The sequence below is a fragment of the Chiloscyllium plagiosum genome, unplaced genomic scaffold, assembly GCF_037043375.1.
Source record: "Chiloscyllium plagiosum isolate Xiang-an unplaced genomic scaffold, Cpla_swu_hap1 HiC_scaffold_9, whole genome shotgun sequence".
Taxonomy (NCBI): domain Eukaryota; kingdom Metazoa; phylum Chordata; class Chondrichthyes; order Orectolobiformes; family Hemiscylliidae; genus Chiloscyllium; species Chiloscyllium plagiosum.
The window spans coordinates 81,913,883-81,937,838 of NW_028270147.1; the positions used below are offsets into that span (position 1 = coordinate 81,913,883).

Here is a 23,956-nt window from a genome sequence, read left to right on the forward strand (position 1 = left end):
TACCTGATTTTTATTTTATCCCTGGTGTGTAGCTTGATAGAAGAGGAGGGGAATGAACAAGTTTCACACAGGCAGCTTCGGTGTCTGCCTTGAGCATGCCAGGTTTTTTTTGTTCTGGCTTAGTATATGTTGGGAACAGATGGGAGTTAACCTTCAAGTGATCCAATCATGACACGGCCGCATCAATCAATGCAAATCCCAACAGGAAGATCAGTAAGAGGGAAAAAAGATTATGCTTCAACTGGGGAGTTGGATCAGTGAGAGGATAGTGCAGGAAGAAACCTAGTTTTGTTTAAATATAGCAGTCCCCCCACCGACCCCACCCCAAATCTTGTTTCCTCCAAATTTCAACTCTGCAATCACTCCAAAAATGGGCTCACACTAGGAAAGAGTTTAGGAAGCAATGTCAAATGTTGTTTGTGAGTTGTAACTCCTGCACACCTAGGGGCTTTGTTGAAATGTGTGATCCCACTGTCCTTTCATGTCTCAGCATCGGAAAAAATGATGAAGCAAAAGGCCATTTGCCAGTCAACCTTGGGTTACCCAAAATCCATTTTTTTAGTAAGCCATCCTTTCCCCAGTATCTAAAATTGCTCTTCTTTAAAGAACACTGAGTTCCCATGTCTTCTTTAAATTAAGTTGCAACAGTGTTGATATGTCCTTATGTCCAGTGGCCAACCTAGTTTGTTCTTAAATGTAACAATTGTTGCCTTCAAAGAATGTCTTTTAGATATTTATTCTACCTGGAAAAATTCTCCATTTGCTAAACTTGTGTAAGGCTTTTGCATTTTGTGTGTTTTTGTTTTATCTAATCCTCTGCTTAATATGTAGTTTTTCTATTCTTTCATGGGATGTGAATGGCAACAGAAAGGCCAACATTTGTTGCTTATTTCTAATTGCCTTTGAACTCCTCGGATGCTGCCTGACCTGCTGTGCTTTTCCAGCACCACACAATCGACTTTGAACTGAGTGGTTTGCTTTAAGTAAAATAAAAAATGTAAATGAAATTCAGCAAAAATTGTAATCCTTTAAGTATCTATTAGATTTTTATTTATTTGGTTTATTTGTTGTCATGTGTATTTGTTATATGTATTTGTTACAGTGTTATATGGAATTAAGGTAGAAATTAAGGAAATAAAGTTGAGTTCAACTTTACAGTGCTTCTTGTTAAGTGCTTTGTCATGGGCCTGGATCTTGGCTCTTCCATCCCAATGCTGAGACCACCACCAGCACAAAGCAGTTGGACAGCTTCAAGTCTCTTTGTCATCCTTCGCCACCATCTCCACTGATTTCGTTGCTGCCATGAGTCCATTCTGGATTGGTCTCAGCAATGCAGCTGCTGCTGATGTTGATAGAGTATTGGACAATGAATGGAGATGAGGAGGTGCAGACATGTTTTAATTTTCAAAAGTATGTTTAAAAACCAATCAATTTAATTCACAATGCAACTGCGATGTCAGAGGCTTATAGAACGTTCTTTTTGATATTTTAATGCATTATGCCAATTTCTTCAATGGAAAAATGACTGAATTAAGCATGATAATATTTACACAATTGTGGTCAATGTACAGTCAACTTACCTTTGCAGGTAAGTCCCTATAATTAAACATTGCATTAAAAAACATTTCTACATTACAATACAGCATGGAATAGTGACATTCAAAGGTGTCAAGACATTTACATTCACCTTTTAGAACATTCCCAGCGGTAGCACACTCTCTAAGGTGGTATAATTTTTAGGGTTTCCAAACTCTACAACAGCACGCAACAAACATGGTTTCTATGATCCTTGTAATGAGGATTCTGACCTTGGATGAAATCTGTGTGTATTCTGTACCCAAGGTCTTATGAAACAATGAGAAAAAGCATATGCCATCAGGAAGGCATCAGCCTGTGTATATATATTTACAGATTTGTTTGTGCTAAATTACAAAGGGCTGAGAATATGCCGTGCATAATAGTTCCAAACTCAAGTGTATGTAGCCCTACATTTTATAATTTTGACTCTAGAGTCACCTTTAAGAAGGGGATGTATATAGCAAATTAAGCACCTGCGGAGTTACTGGACAAGGCATGTGCTCCTCGTTCTCAGCAGTGTAAGAATGCTGTGGGGTAGAAGATATAGTTTTTACAAGGAAGAGTCATATTAGATCCTCATTAATGGGATTAAGAGAAAAATAAAACAAGGTATTGGTCACAAGGAGTTAAACAGATAAAAGTTCAGACCTTAGTTTTCTTTTTGGATTTTTCTTGATAAAATATAGATTTTAATAAAATGTTATTAAATATTTTATGACTTACTATTATGGATGTCATTGGTTGGTTATTCCCAGTAAAGTGAGCTATGGGTGGTTCTTTTTTCATTACTCAGCTACACTCCGCCCCTGCCCTTGAGTATAAAGTTGGCATGCCTGGTTATTCTGCTTGGAAAGGCGGTTTCTGAGTCAGAAGTCTGCTGTACCTAGTCAGATGCAGCGGGTGGGGGTTTGGAAAGCGTCTGGAGTGTGTCATCATCCTCCAGAATTATAAATTCGGGTGCTTTTTAGAAATGCGGCAGGAAATCCAATCGACTTAGCCTCTTTTTTTTTCTTCCCGTGGAGCAACCAAACCCGGAGTCGCAGGTGGGGGAGGGAGGAGACAGAAAATAGCCGAGGGCTGTATGAACCATGGCTGGAGACAGCGATCAAACGGTGCAGAACCACAAGCCCCGCAAACCCTTTCTAATCGGGGTCGGAGGGGGCACCGCCAGCGGCAAAGTATGGCTTATGTATCTGATTTGATGCGTTTTCAGTGTTTGTCAGCGAGTTGAAGCGGCTGTGTGGCTTCTCCGGGGGTTTAGACGCCCCTTTGTCCCGGACTGCCTGTGGGATTAGTAGCGGGGAGGTGGAAGTGTCTGCAGACCCCTTTTCGTTTTGGGTGCTACAGTGTTGCAATGATTTATATGACGGGCGCGGTTAAATAAACAGTGACAGGTTGTGGTTTCACGTTTCAGAATATTGTTGGAATATGTAACAAAGTGGCGGATGTTCTGGTCGGAAGCGTGGAGGGAATCTAGTCCAACCCTCCAGTCATTGCAACTGCATCTATTGTCTTTTAAAACAGTTCACAAACGATGTAAGATGTTGTATCTTGAGTTTTGCCCAGAAGTGAAGGGGTTTTAATGTGGGGCTAATGCTCGTCAAGTGTAGACTGGCACATGTATTGTTAAGTTTATAAATTTTAAGGATGGGTTGGAAGCGATGAGAACGTCCTCTTTAAGAGTCTGAGCCCTCTGTAATGCGCCAGACTCCTCTCAGAACAGGTCAAGTTTGTTGTAACTATCTGGCTATATTTTTCATTGCACATTGTATCCGGTCAGCCACATGTTTCCCGCCATGTGTTAGCATGACATCAGGTTCTTGTGAGAATCCCTCAAACCCAAGGTTATTCTCGTAAATGATCTTCCTGAATCCCCTAGCAACACAGCAATATAGCGTCTCAGTTTTTAAAAATCTGATTTTAAAAAAAATTTTAGAAACGCCTCTTAAGTTACGTAGTTACTGTTTTATGGAGATGGGGTCTTCCGGCCATTTTCTATCGGTTGGGGGATATTGTTTAGAACAGCTTCCCATGTTAAGCATTTTAATCATAAATTGAGCTTATTTCTTTGCATGCCCATTTTAAAGAAGAATGATTTCGCGTTGCATATGGGCGACATATTTGAAGTTGGCATAATAGTTTTTTTGCTTAATGCATTTGAAGACGATGTCGAAAGGTATCTCGCACCGTCTGTAGGGTCTTGATAATACAAAAACGGGAAGGATTGACTTTTCTTACATTCATATTTTCATGCATCGATGACCAAACGGATTAGTCAGAGTTGCCCCGTCTGCCAAATCAAATGGTACAATAAAGGGAATTTCCAATATACACTTATTTTTAAATTAACATTGTATTTGGACTTTTGTCCGAAAAACTATGCCATATATATCATGCATTCTGATTTTTACCAGGGCAAATGCTAGATCGTCAAAATTGCCCCCAATTTTTTTTTCTGTGTAAATGATGCATCTATAGAATGGGTAAAAACAATGACTGCAGATGCTGGAAACCAGATTCTGGATTTGAGTGGTGCTGGAAAAGCACAGCGGTTCAGGCAGTATGCGAGGAGCAGGAAAATCAACGTTTCGGGCAAAAGCCCTTAATCAGGAATAGAGGCAGAGTGCCTGAAGGGTGGAGAGATAAACGAGAGGGTGGAGGTGGGGAGAAAGTAGCATAGAGTACAGTAGGTGAGTGGGAGTGGGGATGAAGGTGATAGGTCAGGGAGGAGGGTGGGGGAAGGTAGCAAAGGCTACAATGGTGAATGGGGGTGGGATGAAGGTGACAAGTCAGAGAGGAGGGTGGAGTGGATAGGTGGAAAGGAAGATAGGCAGATAGGACAAGTCATGGGGACAGTGATGAGCTGAAAGTTTGGAACTGGTTAAAGATACCCTCCAACGCTTCTCATCCCCATCCCGCACCTCTGCCCTCAGACCCCACCCCTCCAACCGTAACAAGGACAGAACCCCCCTGGTGCTCACCTTCCACCCTACTAACCTTTGCATAAACCAAATCATCCGACGACATTTCCGCCACCTCCAAACGGACCCCATCACCAGGAATATATTTCCCTCCCCATCCCTTTCTACCATCCGCAAAGACCATTCCCTCCTTGACTACCTGGTCAGGTCCACGCCCCCCAACAACCCACCCTCCCGTCCTGGCACCTTCCCCTGCCACCGCAGGAATTGCAAAAACCTGCGCCCACACTTCCCCCCCTCACTTCCATCCAAGGTCCCGAAGGAGCCTTCCACATCCATCAAAGTTTTACCTGCACATCCACCAATATCATTTATTGTATCCGTTGCTCCCGATGTGGTCTCCTCTACATTGAGGAGACTGGGCGCCTCCTAGCAGAGCACTTTAGGGAACATCTCTGGGACACCCGCACCAATCAACCACGCCGCCCTATGGCCCAACATTTCAACTCCCCCTCCCACTCACCCGAGGACATGGAGGTCCTGGGCCTCCTTCACCACCGCTCCTTCACCACCCGATGCCTGGAGGAAGAACTCCTCATCTTCCGCCTCGGAACACTTCAACCCCAGGGCATCAAAGTGGACTTCACCAGTTTCCTCATTTCCCCTTCCCCCACCTCACCCCAGTTCCAAACTTCCAGCTCAGCACTGTCCCCATGACTTGAACTCCCTGTCTATCTTCCTTTCCACCTATCCACTCCACCCTCCTCTCTGATCTATCACCTTCATACCACCCCATTCACCCATTGTATTCTTTGCTCTCTTCCTCCACCCTCCTCCCTGAGGCACTCTGCCTCTATTCCTGATGAAGGGCTTTTGCCCAAAACGTTGATTTTCCTGCTCCTCGGATGGTGCCTGAACTGCTGTGCTTTTCCAGCACCACTCTAATCCAGCAACTATAGAATGGTCTAATTGCTGATCATCCTGTATCTGTGCGTGTTGCTCCAGGGCATTGCTGATATATAAAAGAGGGATTTATGTTCTGGTGAACTAGAGTCATAGAGATGTACAGCATGGAAACAGACCCATCGGTCCAACCCGTCCATGCTGACCAGATATCCCAACCTAAGCTAGTCCCACCTGCCAGCACCCGACCTATATCCCTCCAAACCCTTCCTATTCATATACCCATCCAGATACCTTTTAAATGTTGCAATTCTACCAGCCTCCACTGGCAACTCATCCATACACATACCACCCTCTGCATGAAAAAGTTGCCCCTTAGGTCCCTTTTATATCTTTCCACTCTCACCCTAAACCTATGCCTTCTAGTTCTGGACGCCCCCACCCCAGGGAAAAGACTTTGTCTATTTATCCTATCCATGCCCCTCATAATTTTGTAAACCACTGTAAGGTCACCCCTCAGCCTCCGACGCTCCACGGAAAACAGCCCCAGCCTGTTCAAGTGTGTGTAGTAAATAATTGTATGTAAAGGACCACAAAGGCTTGGGGATTTTGGTGTATAGGAAACCCGTCTGTAAAAACTGCAACAGTTACTCCTTGCCTATGACGTGCTGTGGGATGGTGTCAAAGGTGCAATATAAATGCAGTTCTGACTTTTTCTGGTTTCTGTTATCACTTGTTAATAGTATGGAAATCTCTCTGAAGTTGTTTCTAATCTTATGAGCACTAATCATAAAGACATTTTGATTAGTTTCCCCATTTTACTATGGTTTAATACAGGTACTGAAAACAGAAACCAATGACATTGAACACACATAGGCCATTCAGCACCTAGAAGAAGCAACAAAATAACATAGAACTCCAAATTTCCAGCATTTTCTGATTTCCATGTTAAAAATGAATTTTTAAAATTTAGACAATTTCTGATAGCACATAGGTGCAGAATCAGTTTGCTTAGCTCCCTATCTACTGTTAAAATTGAATTCTGTGTTTTAAATCCTTCCAGAATGTAGAGTAATGATGGCCCAGGAATGAAGAAAGATGCTATATCTTGTTGGTATCTCTTAGTTATTCTTTTGGATGTCTCTGAAAGTAATCAGAAAAATCAAATTTACAATCATGTGATTTAAGCTTAAAATATATCCTGTATACCAGTCTAACAGTAACCTTACAGCACATCCCTGCCACTGATGACACTAGTACCTTGCTTAATGCTACACTGCATTGTGCTGATGTGTGCAGCTTAGTTGTGACATAGCTTTGTTGAATAGCCAATATATTTGCTGCATTAGGTAATTCAGACTGTTCAGCATCTTGTATTTCATTGATCAGCTGAATGTTGTCTGGGAAGAACGTGTTGACATCCCTTCCTCCTTACTGGCTAGTGGCTTGCATTGCATATTGCATTCCTCCATTGAACTGTCTCATTTTGTATGACTATTTCTGTTGATCATTTCATTAATCTTAGATAATACAAGAAGTAGTTCTGCTTCAATGCTCCAGGCTGCAAAGCTGCTCTGTTGGTATTGCAGGTTAAAGTGCACAACAACAAGAACTGACACTGGCCATCCAGACCTTAGAGACATTCTCAATTTTAATAAGATCGTGACTGATCTGTTAGGAGAAAGTGAGGACTGCAGATGCTGGAGATCAGAGCTGAAAATGTGTTGCTGGAAAAGTGCAGCAGGTCAGGCCAACATCCAAGATTCCTGAAGAAGGGCTCATGCCCGAAACGTAAATTCTCCTACTCCTTGGATGCTGCCTGACCTGCTGCGATTTTCCAGCAACACATTTTCAGCGTGACTGATCTGTACCTCAAGTCCATCCACAAGCATCAGTTCCATAAACTTTAATATCATTGCCTAATAAAAATCTCGCTTTTTTTTTTACATTTTCAAATGACTGGGCCTCAACTGCTTTTTGGAAGAATTTTTTTTGATTTCTCCTATAACTCCCACTACCCAAGGAAGGGCAAATCCACCTACTTAGGAATGCTGTTTCTGCCTACAGTAGAAAAGTAATTTTTGGAGTTGACCTCTGTCCACAGTCAATTCCAAGCAATCACTTAATTTTGGCATGACTGCTGACCCCCTGGAAGCAGAAGCTCTGCTTTTGCTAGTTGTAAATTTATGATCATGGTAGAGACCTGTAATGGTTTTTAGAATTGAAAAGAATGAATCCACAAAGTTTATGATTTCAACAAAATAAACTTATTACACAAAAGTCAACGAACATGGGCTGTAATAACTACTTTATTGTAAATAGTATTAAAGCTAATAAAAATACAATAAACACATTTGCTCTTAACTGAATTCAATTTCCTTCTACACATATTAGACATGCACCTCCAAACCTCCAGTCAGATTTTGTAAAACTTCAAAGACTAACTGCTTGGTATGTGTACTATCAATGATTTGCATACTGGCTGACACTTTGTCATAGTCATAGAGTTCTTGAGCTTTCTGTTTTCCTCCAGGAAAGCAGCCCCTTAGTATCTCTGCCAACCATCCAAAGGCTACAGACTCCCCATTCAACCTGGATATCCCTGGTATCTTTAGCCACCTCAGGTCAAAATTCTCCTTGTTCTGATATTCTTTAACAATGGCGTTTTGTATCTAAAACTGTCTCTAGCTGAAATATACCAGAAATTCAACTCCTTATTATTAGCTGTTAATTGAACAGTGGACAGCTATTTACCGTTTTAACTCTTTTAAACCAACATCCAAAATTTCAATGGATTTTCCTTGAAAGAAAAACAGAAATTGCTGGAGAGTCTCAGCAGGTATGGGAGCATCTGTGGCAAGACTGTAGAATTAATATTTCAAGTTCAGTGACCCTTCAGAACTAATGCTACCTAGGAAAAGGTGGTCTTTGTGCCAAAGATAGAGGTGGAGGGGGAAAAGGAATGAGTGAACAAGCGTAGGTGGAGCATGAAGAGAGAACAACAGTTAGGCAGACAAAGAGATCAATGATAGTATGATCAGAGAAAGGGAAACTGATAATGGGGACCAAAAGTAGGTGAAAAGGGGATGGCTGTACTGAAAGCCCATGTTTTGATAGGGTCTAGTGCGTGAGGGTAGGTAAAAGACATAGAAGAAGGTATTGAAAAATGCGGTGCTAGAAAAACACAGCAGGCCAGGCAGCATCCGAGGAGCAGGAGAATCGACGTTTCAGGCATAAGCCCTTCTTCAGGAATGAGGCTGGTGTGCCAGGTGGGCTGAGATAAAAGGTAGGGGGGAGGAGTGCTGGGAATACGATTAGTGGAAGGAGGTGAGGGTGATAGGTCTATCACCCTCACCTCCTTCCACCGATCGTATTCCCAGCACCCCTCCCCCAAATTCCCACCCCCTCTACCTTTTATCTCAACCTTTTATCTCATCTGCAGTCCTCACTTTCTCATAGAAGAAGGTGTGCAGAGCCTAATATTATTGAACTCTATTGAGACCTGAAGTCTGCAGGGTTCCCAAGTGGAAAATTAGATGCTATTCTTCCAGTTTGTACTGAGCTTCACTGGAGCACTGCATCAGGCCTGAAATAGAAATGTTGGCCAGGGAACATGATGGTGTGTTGAAGTAGTAGGCAAGTGGATGATCAGGGACATTTTGTGGACTGAAGGTAGGTGTTTCACAAAACGGTCACTAGGTCTGTGTTTTGTCTCTCCAGCATACCGAAGACCACATTGTGACCAATGAATACAATAGATTAGATTGAATGAAGTGCTGGTAAATCGCTGTTTGACGTGGAAGGTGTGTCTGAAGCCTTGGATAGTGAAGAGGAATGAAGTAAACTGGCAGATGTTACATCTTCTGCGATTGCATGGGAAGGTGCTGTGGGGATCCATATGTATCTTTTGTTCTATCGTATTCTGAACCAAACTGAACTGCTTATTCATTTATGGGATGTGGATGTCACTGGCAAGGCCAGCATTTATTATCGATCCCAAATTGCTGAGAGGACAGTTAAGTGACAAGTACATTTATTTTGTGTCTGGAGTCTTGTGTAGGCCAGATCAGGCAAGGGCAGCAGTTTGTTTCCCTAAATGATATTAGGAACCAGATGGGTTCTTCCTGACAATTGGCAATGCTTTCATGATCATCATTAGAAACCTAATTCTAGACATTTAGTGAATTCAAATTCCACCACCTGCCACATCAGGATTCAAACTTGGAAATGTTAATTCTTCTACTCGGAGGAAACTGTTATCCTGAATCCCGTTAATTTCAGATTAGATTCCCCTACAGTGTGGAAACAGGCCCTTAAGCCCAACAAGTTCACACCGACCCTCTGAAGAGCAACCCACCCAGACCCATTCCCCTACATTTACCCCTGACTAATGCACCAATGGCCAACTCACTTAACCTGCACATCTTTGGACTGTGGGAGGAAACCCACGCAGACACGGGGAGAATGTGCAAACTCCACACAGACAGTTGCCCGAGGCAGGAATTGAACCCGGTCCCTGGCGCTGTGAGGCAGCAGTGCTAACCACTGAGTCACCGTGCTGCCCCCTTCTGAAGCCAAAAACTAAACTACTTGACTCAGTCTATCTTCCTTGTCTGTTGTAAGCTCAGCATATAAATATCCCACCATTAACGTCACAGATACCCTGCTGGGCACTTGAATGAAACATGTTTTCTTGGGAATTACACACTGAAGTCACTATGCCAAATGATGTCTGACTTCCTTTTAAATAAATCATCTTCTCAGAACTGAAACTAAAATCCATCTGCGTCACTTCAAAAATCCAAGTTCCAGAATTTGCTCATGTAAGCATGTTTATCACACTGGAGTTAGAAGTGTCAAATTATACGTCATAGAAGCACCCAATCTCTACAGTTCCCTTGAGCGTGGAGAATTTGAATGGTGTGAACGTGGCTGTAGCTTTCCCGTTGTCCTGAACCACTTACGAGCCAATTTAATGCTTAACAAAATTGTTTTATGCTTAAAACTGCGTTTTTTTGGCACTGTGCATTCTTGGTGCGGTAGTTCCAACATCACAGGGATTCTGATGAAAGTGGAAAATTAGCTCTGTTTTTCTTTCTCTCTTCACCAATGCTACTTAACCTGCTGAGAATTTTCAGCATAATTAATGATTTTTTTGGAAAAAAAAGCACAAAAAATGCGCAGACTTAAAAAGTGCAATTAATGGAGTTACGAAAACAACTGTAATACTTTGATTCTATGTTTGACCATTTGAGGGCTACTATCAGAATTCTAATCTACTGAGGAGCTTGTGACTGCTTAATTGATAAAGCAAGGAAATGCATAGCACATCATGTAGAACAAACAATCCTGGGATAACTCAGCTCATCCAGGATCATTGTGGAGAGAACAGTTAGCAAACAGAATTTTCCCTTGATTTCAAACAGAGTTAAAACTAGTATTAACCATAGAAACCTACTTATCTCAATAATTAACTTGTTGACTTTTTTTATTGTTGTACTCCCAAGCAACTTGATCCCATACTTATTTATTGAAATGCAGCTATTTTTCTTAAACCAGAAATCAGTTCCTAGTTCCATCGCACCACAAAATTAAAGTTTTGTTTGCCCACTAAAGAACATGGGCCATTTTGGAGCAGAACTCGGCCATCCGGCTAATTAAGTCTGCTCTGCCATTTGATCTTGGAAGATATATTTTCAACCCATTTTCCCCATACCTTGTAAAAGACCTGTGTGTTTCGCCTCAGACTATTGGTGTCTCTTGCCATGATTGTTTGCACAAACTATAAAACTCTTTGCATGATGAAATTGTAACTTTTCACTTTGAAAAATGGACAGAGTTGTAAAGTAAACTCCAAAACTGATGGAAAACCAATTTTATAAAAGAAATTTGATTTAGTTTCTCCTCTCTCATAAGGAATATGGATGGAATTTTGGGATAAAATTCCCAGATCCTTTTTGAAAAGGTCTCCAACAGCAGTCTGAATACAAGTCATACAAATGTATTTAAAATGGATCTTTTTGATATGTCAAAACTTGAAATATTTTTAACTTTTGCCAATGGCTGTGGAGGTTGATATGAGCATTCTGAGGTCAGTTAATTTCTGTTCACTCAGAGCCATTCTTACAAGTGTGGCAAGAATTCTGGACTTCTCTGCCTTTAGTGTTGTATGTAGGGTTTGTTCTATGTGTTCATTGTGCTATTTTCTGATGTGTAGCTGACACTGTTGGCAATCAAGAGTTTGTCTATGCAAGAGGAAATAGATCTGAAAAGCAACTAAACAGTAGCCTTGCTGAATAATCCTACTGTCTGCTCATGTGGATGATCTGTCATATGTGTTTCCAGGGCATCTTTCTGCACTTGCCATACTGCTTTCAAGAGTAGAACTTGGTATTTATGCATTATAACATTGGACTTTCACTCTTAAAGCAGGATCTGTACATCTAGTGCCCTGGCTCCTTGCATTTGTGTTACTAAATCTGATTCTGCTGTCTTATCTAGAAAGCAGAATTTGCAGTCAAAATAAAGTTTTGGCAGTGAGTAAACACAAGCAGCTATCACATAGTTGCTTCCTGCAATAAAAGCCAATCTAGGTTTTCCTCCCTATTCCAATCTCCCAAATTTAAAAGAAAATGTTAAAACACTTGAAACAAACCAAGAATTGTAGAATGGCTACAGCAAAGAACAAAATTATTTGGCTTGGACATAATAAGGACTGCAGATACTGGAAGTCCACGTCGATTAAATTGCGGAGCTGGATAAGTACAGCCGGTCAGAAAGCATTGGAAAAGCCAAGGAAAGTTGACATTTCTGGTCATTACCCTTCATGCTCCACAAAACTATTTGGCCTGTTTTGTCTGTCCCTGCTCTGTAAGAGCAATTCACCTGGTTCCCTTCCCTATCTACTCTTTATAGTCTTCCAATCTCTTTTTCACTTTTGAGAAAATTATCTAATTCGCTTTTGAATGCCAGGTTTGAATCTGCCTCCGCAACATTCTCGGGCAGTGCATTGGAGATTGGAACCGTTTTATTTTTACAAGGTGCTTTTCCTCTTGTCTCCGTTGTGTCTTTTGACGATGACCTTAAATTAGTGTCTTCTAGAACAGGGTGCAGTGTTCCAGTTGAGGCTGAAGCCAGGATTTTTGAATGGCCTATCATCATTTGTTTTTGTTCTTGAATTATTTGGAATCCTGATATTAATTAACTACTCTCTCATCCCCACCACTTTAAGTGATTTGTTTACAAACAGTCCTGATATTTGATTTGTACCTCTTCCCATTGTTCCTGCAAAACAAGATGCCAGAATCTGGGCTTTGTCAAAGTCAGTGGAAATTGTAGCTACAATGAATTCTTCAATAATGCATTTTATTCAAGAATTATTTTGATATGTAAACAAAGCCAGCACCAATTTCCAGTGGTGTGGAAATCACTAATTTGCATCATTGGAGGATTTGCACTCATCAGTTGGACTTTATTGTAACAGTTGTTATGAAGTTCGTTACTGTAGCCTTCAGTCTCATGAGATGACACTTCTGTTGTAGAGAGTTTGGTATGCCTTCCTTTTTTTGGTCAAAGTATCGAATACAGGAGTTGGGAGGTCATGTTGCGGCTGTACAGGACATTGATTAGGCCACTGTTGGAATATTGTGTGCAATTCTGGTCTCCTTCCTACTGGAAATATATTGTGAAACCTGAAAGGGTTCAGAAAAGATTTACAAGGATGTTGCTAGGGTTGGAGGATTTGAGAGAGGTTGAAGAGGCTAGGGCTGTTTTCCCTGGAATGTTGGAGGCTGAGGGTTGACCTTATAGAGGTTTATAAAATCATGAGGGGCATGTATAGGAGAAATAGACAAAATCTTTTCCCTGGGGTGGGGGAGTCCAGAACTAGAGGGCATAGGTTTAGGGTGAGAGGGAAAAGATATAAAAGGGACCCGGGGGTCAACGTTTTCACACAGAGGGTGGTACGTGTATGGAATGAGCTGCCAGAAAAAGTGGCAGCGGCTAGTACAATTGCAACATTTAAAAGGCATTTGGATGGGTATATAAATGGGAAGTGTTTGGAGGGATATAGGTGGGACTAGATTGGGTTCAGATATCTGGTCAGCATGGACAAGCTGGACCAAAGAGTCTGTTTTCGTGCTGTACATCTCTATGACTCTGTGAACTCTGTTAAACATTGCCTGGTGTTGCTCAGGAACCCCACCCGGTTTGGCAGTTTCTGCTGTATTTGCTGCAGAGGAGGGCTGAGAAGATGCAGCTGGCTCGAATGACAAACTGTAGCCTAACAGGCAGTCACATTCCAGTTTCATGCTGTGGTATTGGATTTGTAGCAAATGGTAATATGGTGGGAGAAAATATATATTCAAACGTCGTAGTTGGCTGAGTGTTGCTCTTATCATCATCTAGCACCCTAGATGATCCTGCTGTAGCCCAACTTCTTCAGTTTTATGCTGTGCTGATCTTTGACAGGCCAGAAGTAGGAATATAAAAAATGGATGCATTACCCAAGGCCTCTGGGAAAGTTGAGGGGTGGGGGGGTGCCATCATATTTCTTGCTCCTTGTCACTATCCTGTGATCTCTGTTGGAGATGTTCACAGGCTCAACTAGAATACTTTCCTTTCCCAAAACATATCCAGTCAAAGGGCTTGAGGATTCCTAGTTATTTGACACTTATATTTGAAGTTATAAAGTAGCAATTTCTCAATGCGTTCATTTTAAAAATATTTCCCAAATCAGCCTGTTCAGAGATGTTTTAACGTCCTTCTGTAGAAGGTGGGACTTTAACTGAGGCCTCCTGGTTTAAAGGTAATAATACGCTACCCTGTGCCACAAGAGCCCCCCTCAATGCCATCACTGATTCACCACTGACCTATAACCATAAATATTCCATCTGCCTATTAGACGTGTATAATCTCAAATTTGGAGGGGTAACATTTACATCTATAATGGTGGGTGTCATTCATGATTGAGGAAGTTTTTTTAAACAGCTTGTCATTAACCTTTCTTGAAATTTGGTGCTTTTGCATCCAACAAATTCAGTGCTTAATTTTAAAGAACTGCTTCACACACTGCCACAGACATAACTTTGTAGCAGTTATGCCCAGCTCTTTCGTATTGTTATGCCTATTGGTGATAATGGTTTCATGCTGCCTCAATTTTGTCTGACTACAAAACCAGAGATAGTAATACTAATTTAGTCTTGTTGCTAAGATGTTGATGTTTGGTTTAAATATCTCTGCATGTTATTAAGCTGAAGTATGTTAAATGTTAAGAATGTCCTTTTAAAAGTTTAACATTGCTACATCTCTCGAAGTTGTTTATTGTTCTACTTTTGTATAGTTTTGAAATATGACAGGGCCAAATGGTAATAAAATAGCTAATGTAGGAACTATAACTGCCCTAAACTTGTCTTTCTCTCTCTTTTCTGAGGTAGTCCTCAGTTTGTGCAAAAATAGTTCAGCTACTTGGCCAAAATGAAATCGATCATCATAAGCGGCAGGTGGTTATTGTGAGTCAAGACAGCTTTTACCAAGTGTTAACAGCTGAACAGAAAGGAAAAGCAATGAAAGGCCAATTTAACTTCGATCATCCAGGTAGATGAATTTGGCAAAGGAACTATCAACACAGAATTTAATTATGTACCGCTGTAGCCTTTGTTCACACAATGATTTTGTTTCCATTTTATTTTATTTACAGATGCTTTTGATAATGAATTAATATTGAACACCCTGAGGGATATTGTTGAAGGCAAAACAGTTGAGATTCCTGTCTATGACTTTGTTTCACATTCCAGGTAAGTTACACTAATACAAGGTCATATTTGTTTTGAATGTTTCCTGTGGACAAAGTAATACTTGGCAGATTCTGTTGGCACCAAAAGATGTACATATTGGATGTAATTGATTTATCTGGCACGTTAAGCCAATTTATTTGTAGAGTTGATGTTTTCTTTGTACTTTCATTCCTCAAACTCCGGTCTCAGAATTATCAACTGTGTCTTGACTGGAGAAACCAGTGAACAGTACAGCCTCACAGAACAGAGTTGCAAAATTGACCCTGGTGTCATAAGTATAGCAGTACTGTGTTTGGTTAAGAGAAGGAAAATTTGTGTAGCCTCCCTTGTGATCTTGCAGGTATCAGGCTTGGCTCTCTTATGCATGGCTTAATGTGAAGTTTTTTTTCATTCCGTTTATAATTATGTAAACTTGTATAGCTACAAGATTGAGTTCTGTCAAATTGGGAGATAGCAATGAGGTAACTAGATAGGTTTTTGAGGAGTGGGGAGGAGACACCATGTCCTATTACCTCCCCAACATTTGAACCTCAGCCAGACCTAATAAAACTTTGGCATCCTATTTGAATCCAGGCTGAACTTCTAACCAAAGAATCACCATAATCCTATTTCTACCTAAATAGCTGTGTCCTGGCTTTAGCTCATCTGCTGCCAAAGCCATTATCCATGCCTTTTTGTAAATGTCCAGGCTCAAATTATTCCAAAGATCTACTGGATGACCTTTTCCCTTGCATTCTGTATAAACTTGAGTGCATCCAAAACTTGCTTACGTAAACCTTGACTTTGACCAAGTAACATTCATCCATCGCTCTTCTGATTGTTGACCTACATTTTGGTAACACCGCTAATTTAAAATAAGTTCAATTTGTTTTCAGTCCTTTTATAGCCTTGCCCTCAACCCCATTTAATCCCGTAATCACCAGCCATACAATCATGCAAAATCTAACTTGGATCCTCCAGTTGATGGTCTCTTGAGCAATAAAAATTATGAATGCACCATCATGGGTACCAGTGTCTTCAGTTCGTGATTCATAGGCTGTGCATTCTTTCTCTAGACCCCTGTACCCATCTTGCTTCCTTAGGATCCTGTTTTAAACCAACCTCTTTGACCAAATGTTGGTCTAATGTTCCAATATCTCCTTGTGTGGCTTGGTGCCAAATTGTATGTACGTATTTTAAAATTTCTATAAAGCTCTTTGACAGGTTTTTACTATTTTACAAGCAGTAACATATTGCTTGGGTGAACTATTTGAAGCAATTTAGATATTTTACAGAAATCCATTAAAATTAACAGAACTCGAGATTTTGAGAGCGAGGGAAATTATAAATGGGGGACATTTTATAAAATTGAACACATGCATTTCATGAAATTTAGTGCCAAAATCAAGTAAAGATTTTGCACTTTTAAAAAAAAAATCTATTGACGGTGCAAATTTGTCAGGGGCGGCACGATGGCTCAGTGGTTAGCACTGCTGCCTCACAGCACGAGGGGCCTGGGTTCAATTCCTGACTCAGGTAACCGTGTGGAGTTTGCACATTCTCTATGTGTCTGCGTGGATTTTCTCCGTGTGCTTCGGTTTCCTCCCACAGTCCAAAGATGTGCAGGTCAGGTGAATTGGCCATGTTAAATTGCCCATAGTGTTAGGTGCATTAGTCAGGGGGAAATACAGGGTAGGGGAATGGGTGTGGGTGGGTTACTCTTCGGAGGGTTTGGTATGGACTTTTTGGGCCGAAGGGCCTGTTTCCATACTGTAGGGAATCTAATCTAATCTCAATCTAATCATGGACAGGCTGTGCATGTTGTTAGTAAGGCCAGTATTTGTTGCCAATTCTTAACTGCGATCAGGCCATGGTGATCCACCCTGTTAAATACAACTGAGTAGTTGGGCCCTCTTATAATGCAGTGGTAGAGTCCCTATACCTGGACTGGGAGGCCCGGATTCAAGTCCCACCTGCTCCAGAGGTATGTAGTAATATTTCTGATGAGGTTGATTTGAAAAATAGGTTAATGAAAAAATCTTTATAGAAAAGAACACCCACTGAGTGGTTAACAAAGTAATTCACAGGGCAGCATATAGCATTGCTGTGGGTCCAGAATCCTGTATCGGTCAATCTGGGCAAAGGTGGCAGATACCTTCTTTAAAGGGACATTAGTAAAGCAAATGGGCTTTTGGTGACAATCTGTTTTTAATTCCATATTTTATACTATATAAAATTAGGGGGAGATGGTAGCAGAATGGTAATGTCTTTAGAAATTCTAAGGCTTAGGATAGCATCCTGGGACATGGATTCAAATACCACTTCAGCAGCCAATGGAATTTAAATTCCAATGAATAAATCTGAAATTGAAAGCTGTCTCACTCATTGACCTTGACAACTACCATTGGCTGTTGTAAAAAAAACCATCCAGTTCACTAATCTCCCTTAGCAGATGTCTTGAGGAAATCTGCCATCGTTACCTGGTCTGGCCTACATGTGACTTCAGAACCATGAAATAACAATGTGGTTGATTCTTAACTGCCTTTTGAAATGGCCTAGCACACCATTCAGTTCAAGGCATGGGTAACAAATGCAGTGATATCCACATCTCGTGAATTTTTTTCAATTGTAAATGCTAAATGAACGTTTTGTCTGCTGCAGTGACAGAAATCCATTAGTGTAGGTTTCTGGATTACTAGTACAGTAACTTTGGATGTACAGCATAACTGTGTTCTAACTTTAGCACCTTGGCTTTCTCTGAATTTGCATATGTCTGACTTGTCTCACTAAAAATGGAGAATAATATGATATTGGCAAGTTTACCAGTTCTAAATCCATGAAAGCAATATAAATACCGTCCCAAGTATGAACTGAATCCAAGTTACATGTGTTCACTTAAGATGCTTTAGTTGGGCAGGACTAGAATATTTCATTCCATACTAAAAATTCCAACCTATCAAATAGTTCCTGTTCAGTTCTGTGCTGGAGAATGAACCCATTCATCAAGTGGCAAGTATCAACTAAGATCTTAACCTTTTAGTTACCAATTCTTTCATGAGGCCTTTACCTTTTCTTTTAAAATCTGCTCTTCCCTGTTCGAAAACCACTTTTTTTCCAGCAACGTTTACACCTTCATAACTTGTTCCAGCATTTCTCCCTTTTATTACCAAATGTTTTTCTGGGGTATATTTTGATATTACAAAGTTGTACAAATAAATCTTTTTATGTTAAGACAGAATCTTCTTAGAACAAGGAGTTCAGATCATTCTGACCTGGACTTGATTATTTTTTAAATATAGAATCTCATAAAGACTTCTAACTTCAAAATTGAATGGCAATTTTTCAAGTGAAGTAGGTCTGTACAATTTGCGCTGTAAACTGCAAAAGTACCTTTTTTTTTCCCTCTCCCAGCAAAACAAAACAAGCATGCAAATGTTGAGAGTATTATGTTGATGAGTTTTGCAGCATAGAATGGAACCTTACACAAGACCTCTCAGGGGCATTACTGACATGGAGGGGCAAATAATTTTGAAAATATACTTGATTCCATTGAGTAATTAAATATGTACAAAAAACAAAATCAGAAGTTGCTGGAAAGGCTCAACAAGTCCGGCAGCATCTTTGAAGGAAAAACAAAGTTATCAAATTAAGAATTCTGAGGAAGGGTCACCGGACTCAAAACATTAACTCTGATTTCTCTTCATGAATGCTGCCAGACCTGCTCAGCTTTTCCAGCACCTTCTGTTTTTGTTTCTGATTTACAGCATCTGCAATTTTTTTCAATTTTTATACGTACCAAGAAAATTGCTGAGAGCTGTGGAAAGGCTAGAATAATTAGTTAACACTCATCGGCAGTAGAAATCATAGTATTCCTGTTTATATGTTGCCTTTCCAGAAAGTCTGAGACGGTTACTGTTTACCCAGCAGACGTGGTGCTTTTTGAAGGTATCTTGGCCTTTTATATGCAGGAGATCCGAGACATGTTTCAGATGAAACTCTTTGTGGATACTGATGCAGACACCCGGCTATCACGCAGAGGTACAGGGCATTTGAAACTATCATTACGATGTGCGATCTGTGTAAATATGGCATCTTTTTTTCCTTAAAAAGTCCAAAGGATTAAACAAATGACTCCCTTGTTCATTTGGCCCCATTGTCAAAGCTTTATTTATGTACAAGGTCTTTGAACTTTGATAATATCAGTGTTTTATTAAGATACTGCATACTTTGCAGTGTTACTGATCAGAGATAACCTCATGTTTGGACATAGTCTGGTACATTACCAAGGCAACCTGGCTGTGGTCGACTCTGTGGAAGAGGTCAAACAACCTGGCATGTGCCCAGCTTGGTTTTTATGATACCCAGGAACAGAATCATGAGACATCCATCCAGCTTCCAACCTCTACAAACACCTACTTGCATCACATGGTGGACAAAGATCAGGAGCTTGAGCCAGAAGCTGAGATGCATCCTCTTTTTAAATAGTGTGAGAGAGACTGTGATTTCTCATCATGTCAGGTAGCTTGTTCTGTGCAATACTGGCCACCTTCGATCCATGATGATAGAGAAATCCAATAGCATCCTGACACACCCACCTCTGCTAAATAGAAAACCAAGGATAAATCTATCACTTGATTGTAGGTTTTACCTTTGGGACTCTTCTGGTTAGTGTTATTTTTGTGCTTTCTGTACATAGAGTGTAGAGATGTACAGCACAGAAACAGACCCTTTTGTTGCAACTTTCCCATGCTGACCAGGTGTCCTAAAAAAATCTATTTCCATTTGCCAGCATTTAAGCCCATATCTCTCTAAACCCTTCCTATTCATATACCCATCCAGATGCCTTTTAAATGTTGTAATCGTACCAGCCTCCACCACTTCCCCTGGCAGCTCATTCCTTCCAGGCACCACCCTCTGTGTGGAACAGTTGCCCCTTAGGTCTCTCTTAAATCTTTCCCCTCTCATCTTGAACCTATGCCCTCTAGTTTTGGACTCCCCCACCCCAGGGAAAAGATCTTTTTCAAATGCTAATTGGAAAATCAGATTTTTGGTATCTGAGCTCCCAAAATAGCCTGTCATATTTCACCAGTAAATTCGTAGATTGGCAAATTACCTTAAGAAGAAGGACGCTTTTTCATGTGCATGCTGTGAACAGATTTTTTCTTTTATATTCACTAGATGGATGTGTGTGTTGCTGGCTGACCAGCATTTATTGCCTAATCCCTAGTTGCCCTTGAGAAGATGGTGGTGAGCTGCCTTCTTGAACCACTACAGTCCACTCCGCATGGTGTGGGTTGACCCAAAATGCCCTTAGGGAGGGAATTCTAGGCTTTTGATCCAGTAACAGTGAAGGAACAGTGTATTTCCATGTCAGGATGTTGAGTGGCTTGGATAGGAACTTGTAAGTGGTAATGTTCCCACATACCTGCTGCCCCTGTCCTCCTAGATTGGAGTGGTCATGAATTTGGAGGGTGTTGTCTAAGGACCTTTGGTGAATTTCTGCACGGCATCTTATAGATAGTACACTGCTGCTGCTAGTGTCAGTGATAGAGGGAGTGGACACTTGCGGATGTGGTGCCAGTCAAGTGGGCTGCTTTGTCCTGGATTGTGTTAAGCTTCTTGAGTGTTGTTGGAACTGACTCATCTAGGCAAGTGGCAAGTATTCCATCACGCTGTTGACTTGTGGCTTGTAGATGGTGGACAGGAGTCAAGAGATGAGTTATTCGTTATAGTATTCCCAGCCACTGACCTGCTCTTGTAGCTACTGTGGTAAAAACAAGGACTTCAGATGCTGGAAACCATTTTCTCGAAGATTGTGGTGCTGGAAAAGCACAGCAGGTCAGGCCACATCCGAGGAGCAGGAAAATCGACGTTTCAGGCAAAAGCCCTTCAACAGGAATAGCTAATGTGTTTATGTGGTGAGTGCAATTGAGTTTCTGGTCAATGGTAACACCCAGGACTTTGATATGGGGGATTCAGTGATAGTGTTACCATTGAATATCAAAAGAAAGTGATTAGATTGCCTCTTATTGGACATGGTCATTGCCTGGCATTTGTGTGGCATGGGTGTTATTTGCTGCATGTCAGTCCAAACCTGGATATTGTCCAGATCTTGCTGTATTTGAACATGGACTGTTTCAGTATCTGAGGAGTTGCAAACCGCACCGAATATTGTGCAGTCATTGGCGAACACCCAATGATCTTAGAATGTTGTGATCTTATGATCTTAGAATGTTGTGGCACAAAAAGCAGACACCTTGCTAATTTATGGTTGAGCGTGTGGTGCTGGAAAAGCACAGCCGGTCAGGCAGCATTTGAGGAGCAGGAGAACCAACATCTTGAGCATAAAGCTCTTATCAGGACTCAAGAACATATACTTGATACATCGATTCTCCTGCTCCTCAGATGCTGCCTGACTGGCTGTGCTTTTCCAGCACCACACTCTTCGACTCTGATCTTACTTTTTTTTTAGATTAATTAGATTACATTACAGTGTGGAAACAGGCCCTTCGGCCCAACAAGTCCACACCGACCCGCCGAAGCATAATCCACCCATACCCCTACATTTACCCCTTACCTAACACTACGGGCAATTTAGCACGGCCAATTCACCTGACCTGCACATCTTTGGACTGTGGGAGGAAACCGGAGCACCCGGAGGAAACCCACGCAGACACGAGGAGAACATGCAAACTCCACACAGTCAGTCGTCTGAGGCGGGAATTGAACCCGGTCTCTGGTGCTGTGAGGCAGCAGTGCTAACCACTGTGCCACCGTGCTGCCCACTTTCTCCCATTCTGCTAATTATGTCTGTGCCTCCCAAGAAACAAAGCACCTAACCTAAAACTATTTTCCAGCACTTTGTGCAAACCTTAGGCATTATGAATTTGCACCTGAAGTCCCAGAAATCTTTTTAAATTTGAATTTATTTTAGATTAAAGTTCAGGGTTTGTCCTTTTTCTCTCTTTAATATCCTTTCCAAGCCCAAATGTTGCAGACCCTTACTACCCTGTGGGTGAAAGAAACGTTTCCTCCTGTTCCTCTTATGTTTCTACCAACTATTTTAAATCTATACCCTGAAATGCTAAACTCTTTACTAAGGGAAATAAGACCTTCCATTCTACCTAGACCTGTTTCAATCTTGTACGCCTCAATCAAAAGTCCTCTCAGCTTCCTTGGTTTCAAGGAAATAACTCCAGTCTGTCTAATCTTTCCTGTTTGATGCAATTTTTCCAATCCTGGTAATAGCCTCAGAAACCTCCTCTGTAGCCTCTGCTGCAATTCCATTTTTTTGTACTGAGGTGATCAGAACCGCCATACACAAATGGTGGCTTAGTTTTATTTAGCTCCTTGCCTTCCCTGCCTCAACTACAAAAAGTATTTCAGATGTCTTGTTGTCCACCTATTAGTCTACCCTCCTACCTGCAGGGATCTGTGGACATGCAGTCCAAGGGGTCATTTCCTCTGCACATGCCAGTATCTTCCAGTTTATAGTGTATTCCTTTGCCTTGTCTAACATCACCAAATGCATCACCTCACACTTCTCTGGGTTGAATTGCATTTGCTTCTTTTCTGCCTAGATCTCCACCTTGAGAGAGGGGAAAATGTAATGGACTTTATCCTTCACCCAGAAGAAATGTCTTGCCTTTTTAGAGGTTATTGCTTTTGTCCAACTTTTCAGATTGCTTTTCAGTTGGATCTTGTCACCATTTTATTCTTTTTGGATGGTAACTCCTATGGAAGTTTTCACCAAGTGACCATGTTTCCTTGGCAAATTCAGTTACACTAATTGTCATAGTTAAGAGTGACTAATTTAATAGTCAGCTGAGGACCTAAACTGAATGATATTTTTTGCTGCACAGTTACCGTAAATGATCATTCATGAAGCCCATGATGTGTTTAAGTTTTATAATCTCTGCTATATCTTCAATAATATCTGATGATGGTACAGAGTTTTCGTTGAACCGAAGGTACCACCTTCCACAAGAAGCCTTGCACTGCACGTACTCCTTGGTGTCAGCAAGCGCAACCTTTAAAATATTCAGAAACTTTGTTCAGCATCATCATACGCTGCTCAATCTCACAGGAGCCTATACCTTCTGTTGGAGAAAATTTATTGCCCACTTTGAAGTAAAGCCCTGAAAACGTTTTGTTTTCTTGCTTCACACATCAGGAGTTGTACTTTGTGTCTTTCAAATCAATGAAAGCTGATGCCATGAGCCATAAAGGCTGACTGTGCATGTTTTCCTACAGGATTAGGAGTAATGAATCTTGATTCAGATTTATCCGGGGAGCAAGTTTGCTAATTTCCACTGATTTGTTTGGAACTTGGCAGGAAGTCGAGGTTTTGAAGGTCAATCTACTGACTACTGTGTTAGCATCTACCATGTCCATGAGGTTGAACCGAAGGTACCACCTTCCACAAGAAGCCTTGCACTGCACGTACTCCTTGGTGTCAGCAAGCTCAACCTTTAAAATATTCAGAAACTTTGTTCAGCATCATCATACGCTGCTCAATCTCACAGGAGCCTATAAGTTCCTGATGTACAAAGAAGTTGCCATGTCTAAATGATCCATCAATGTGTCAGAATTTACAATGATAAGATATCAGAGGGCTAAAATCATGCAAAGTTACACACTGAAATTAAAATGACCATTGCAAAAAGTAAAAAGTCACTCTGGAAAGATTTTCATTTTATCCACTCTATATTTTTTGGGGAAAAGAATCTTAAATCCATTTTACCTATTGTTCCCTCAACTTGCATAACAGCATGCAGTCGT

The 23,956-nt window shown here is 41.1% G+C and overlaps 1 protein-coding gene across 1 annotated transcript in view; it reads left to right on the plus strand.

Annotated features, from left to right (window-relative positions):
* The first annotated feature begins 2,455 nt into the window (after positions 1 to 2,455).
* uck2a (uridine-cytidine kinase 2a) overlaps positions 2,456 to 23,956 on the plus strand; it is a 42,794-nt gene continuing 21,293 nt past the window's right edge. The window contains exons 1-4 of the mRNA XM_043699854.2: positions 2,456 to 2,756; positions 14,837 to 14,996; positions 15,100 to 15,196; positions 19,071 to 19,213. Of these exons, the coding sequence (XP_043555789.1) occupies positions 2,667 to 2,756; positions 14,837 to 14,996; positions 15,100 to 15,196; positions 19,071 to 19,213 (490 nt within the window). The 5' untranslated portion in view covers positions 2,456 to 2,666. The remainder of the gene's footprint in view (positions 2,757 to 14,836; positions 14,997 to 15,099; positions 15,197 to 19,070; positions 19,214 to 23,956) is intronic.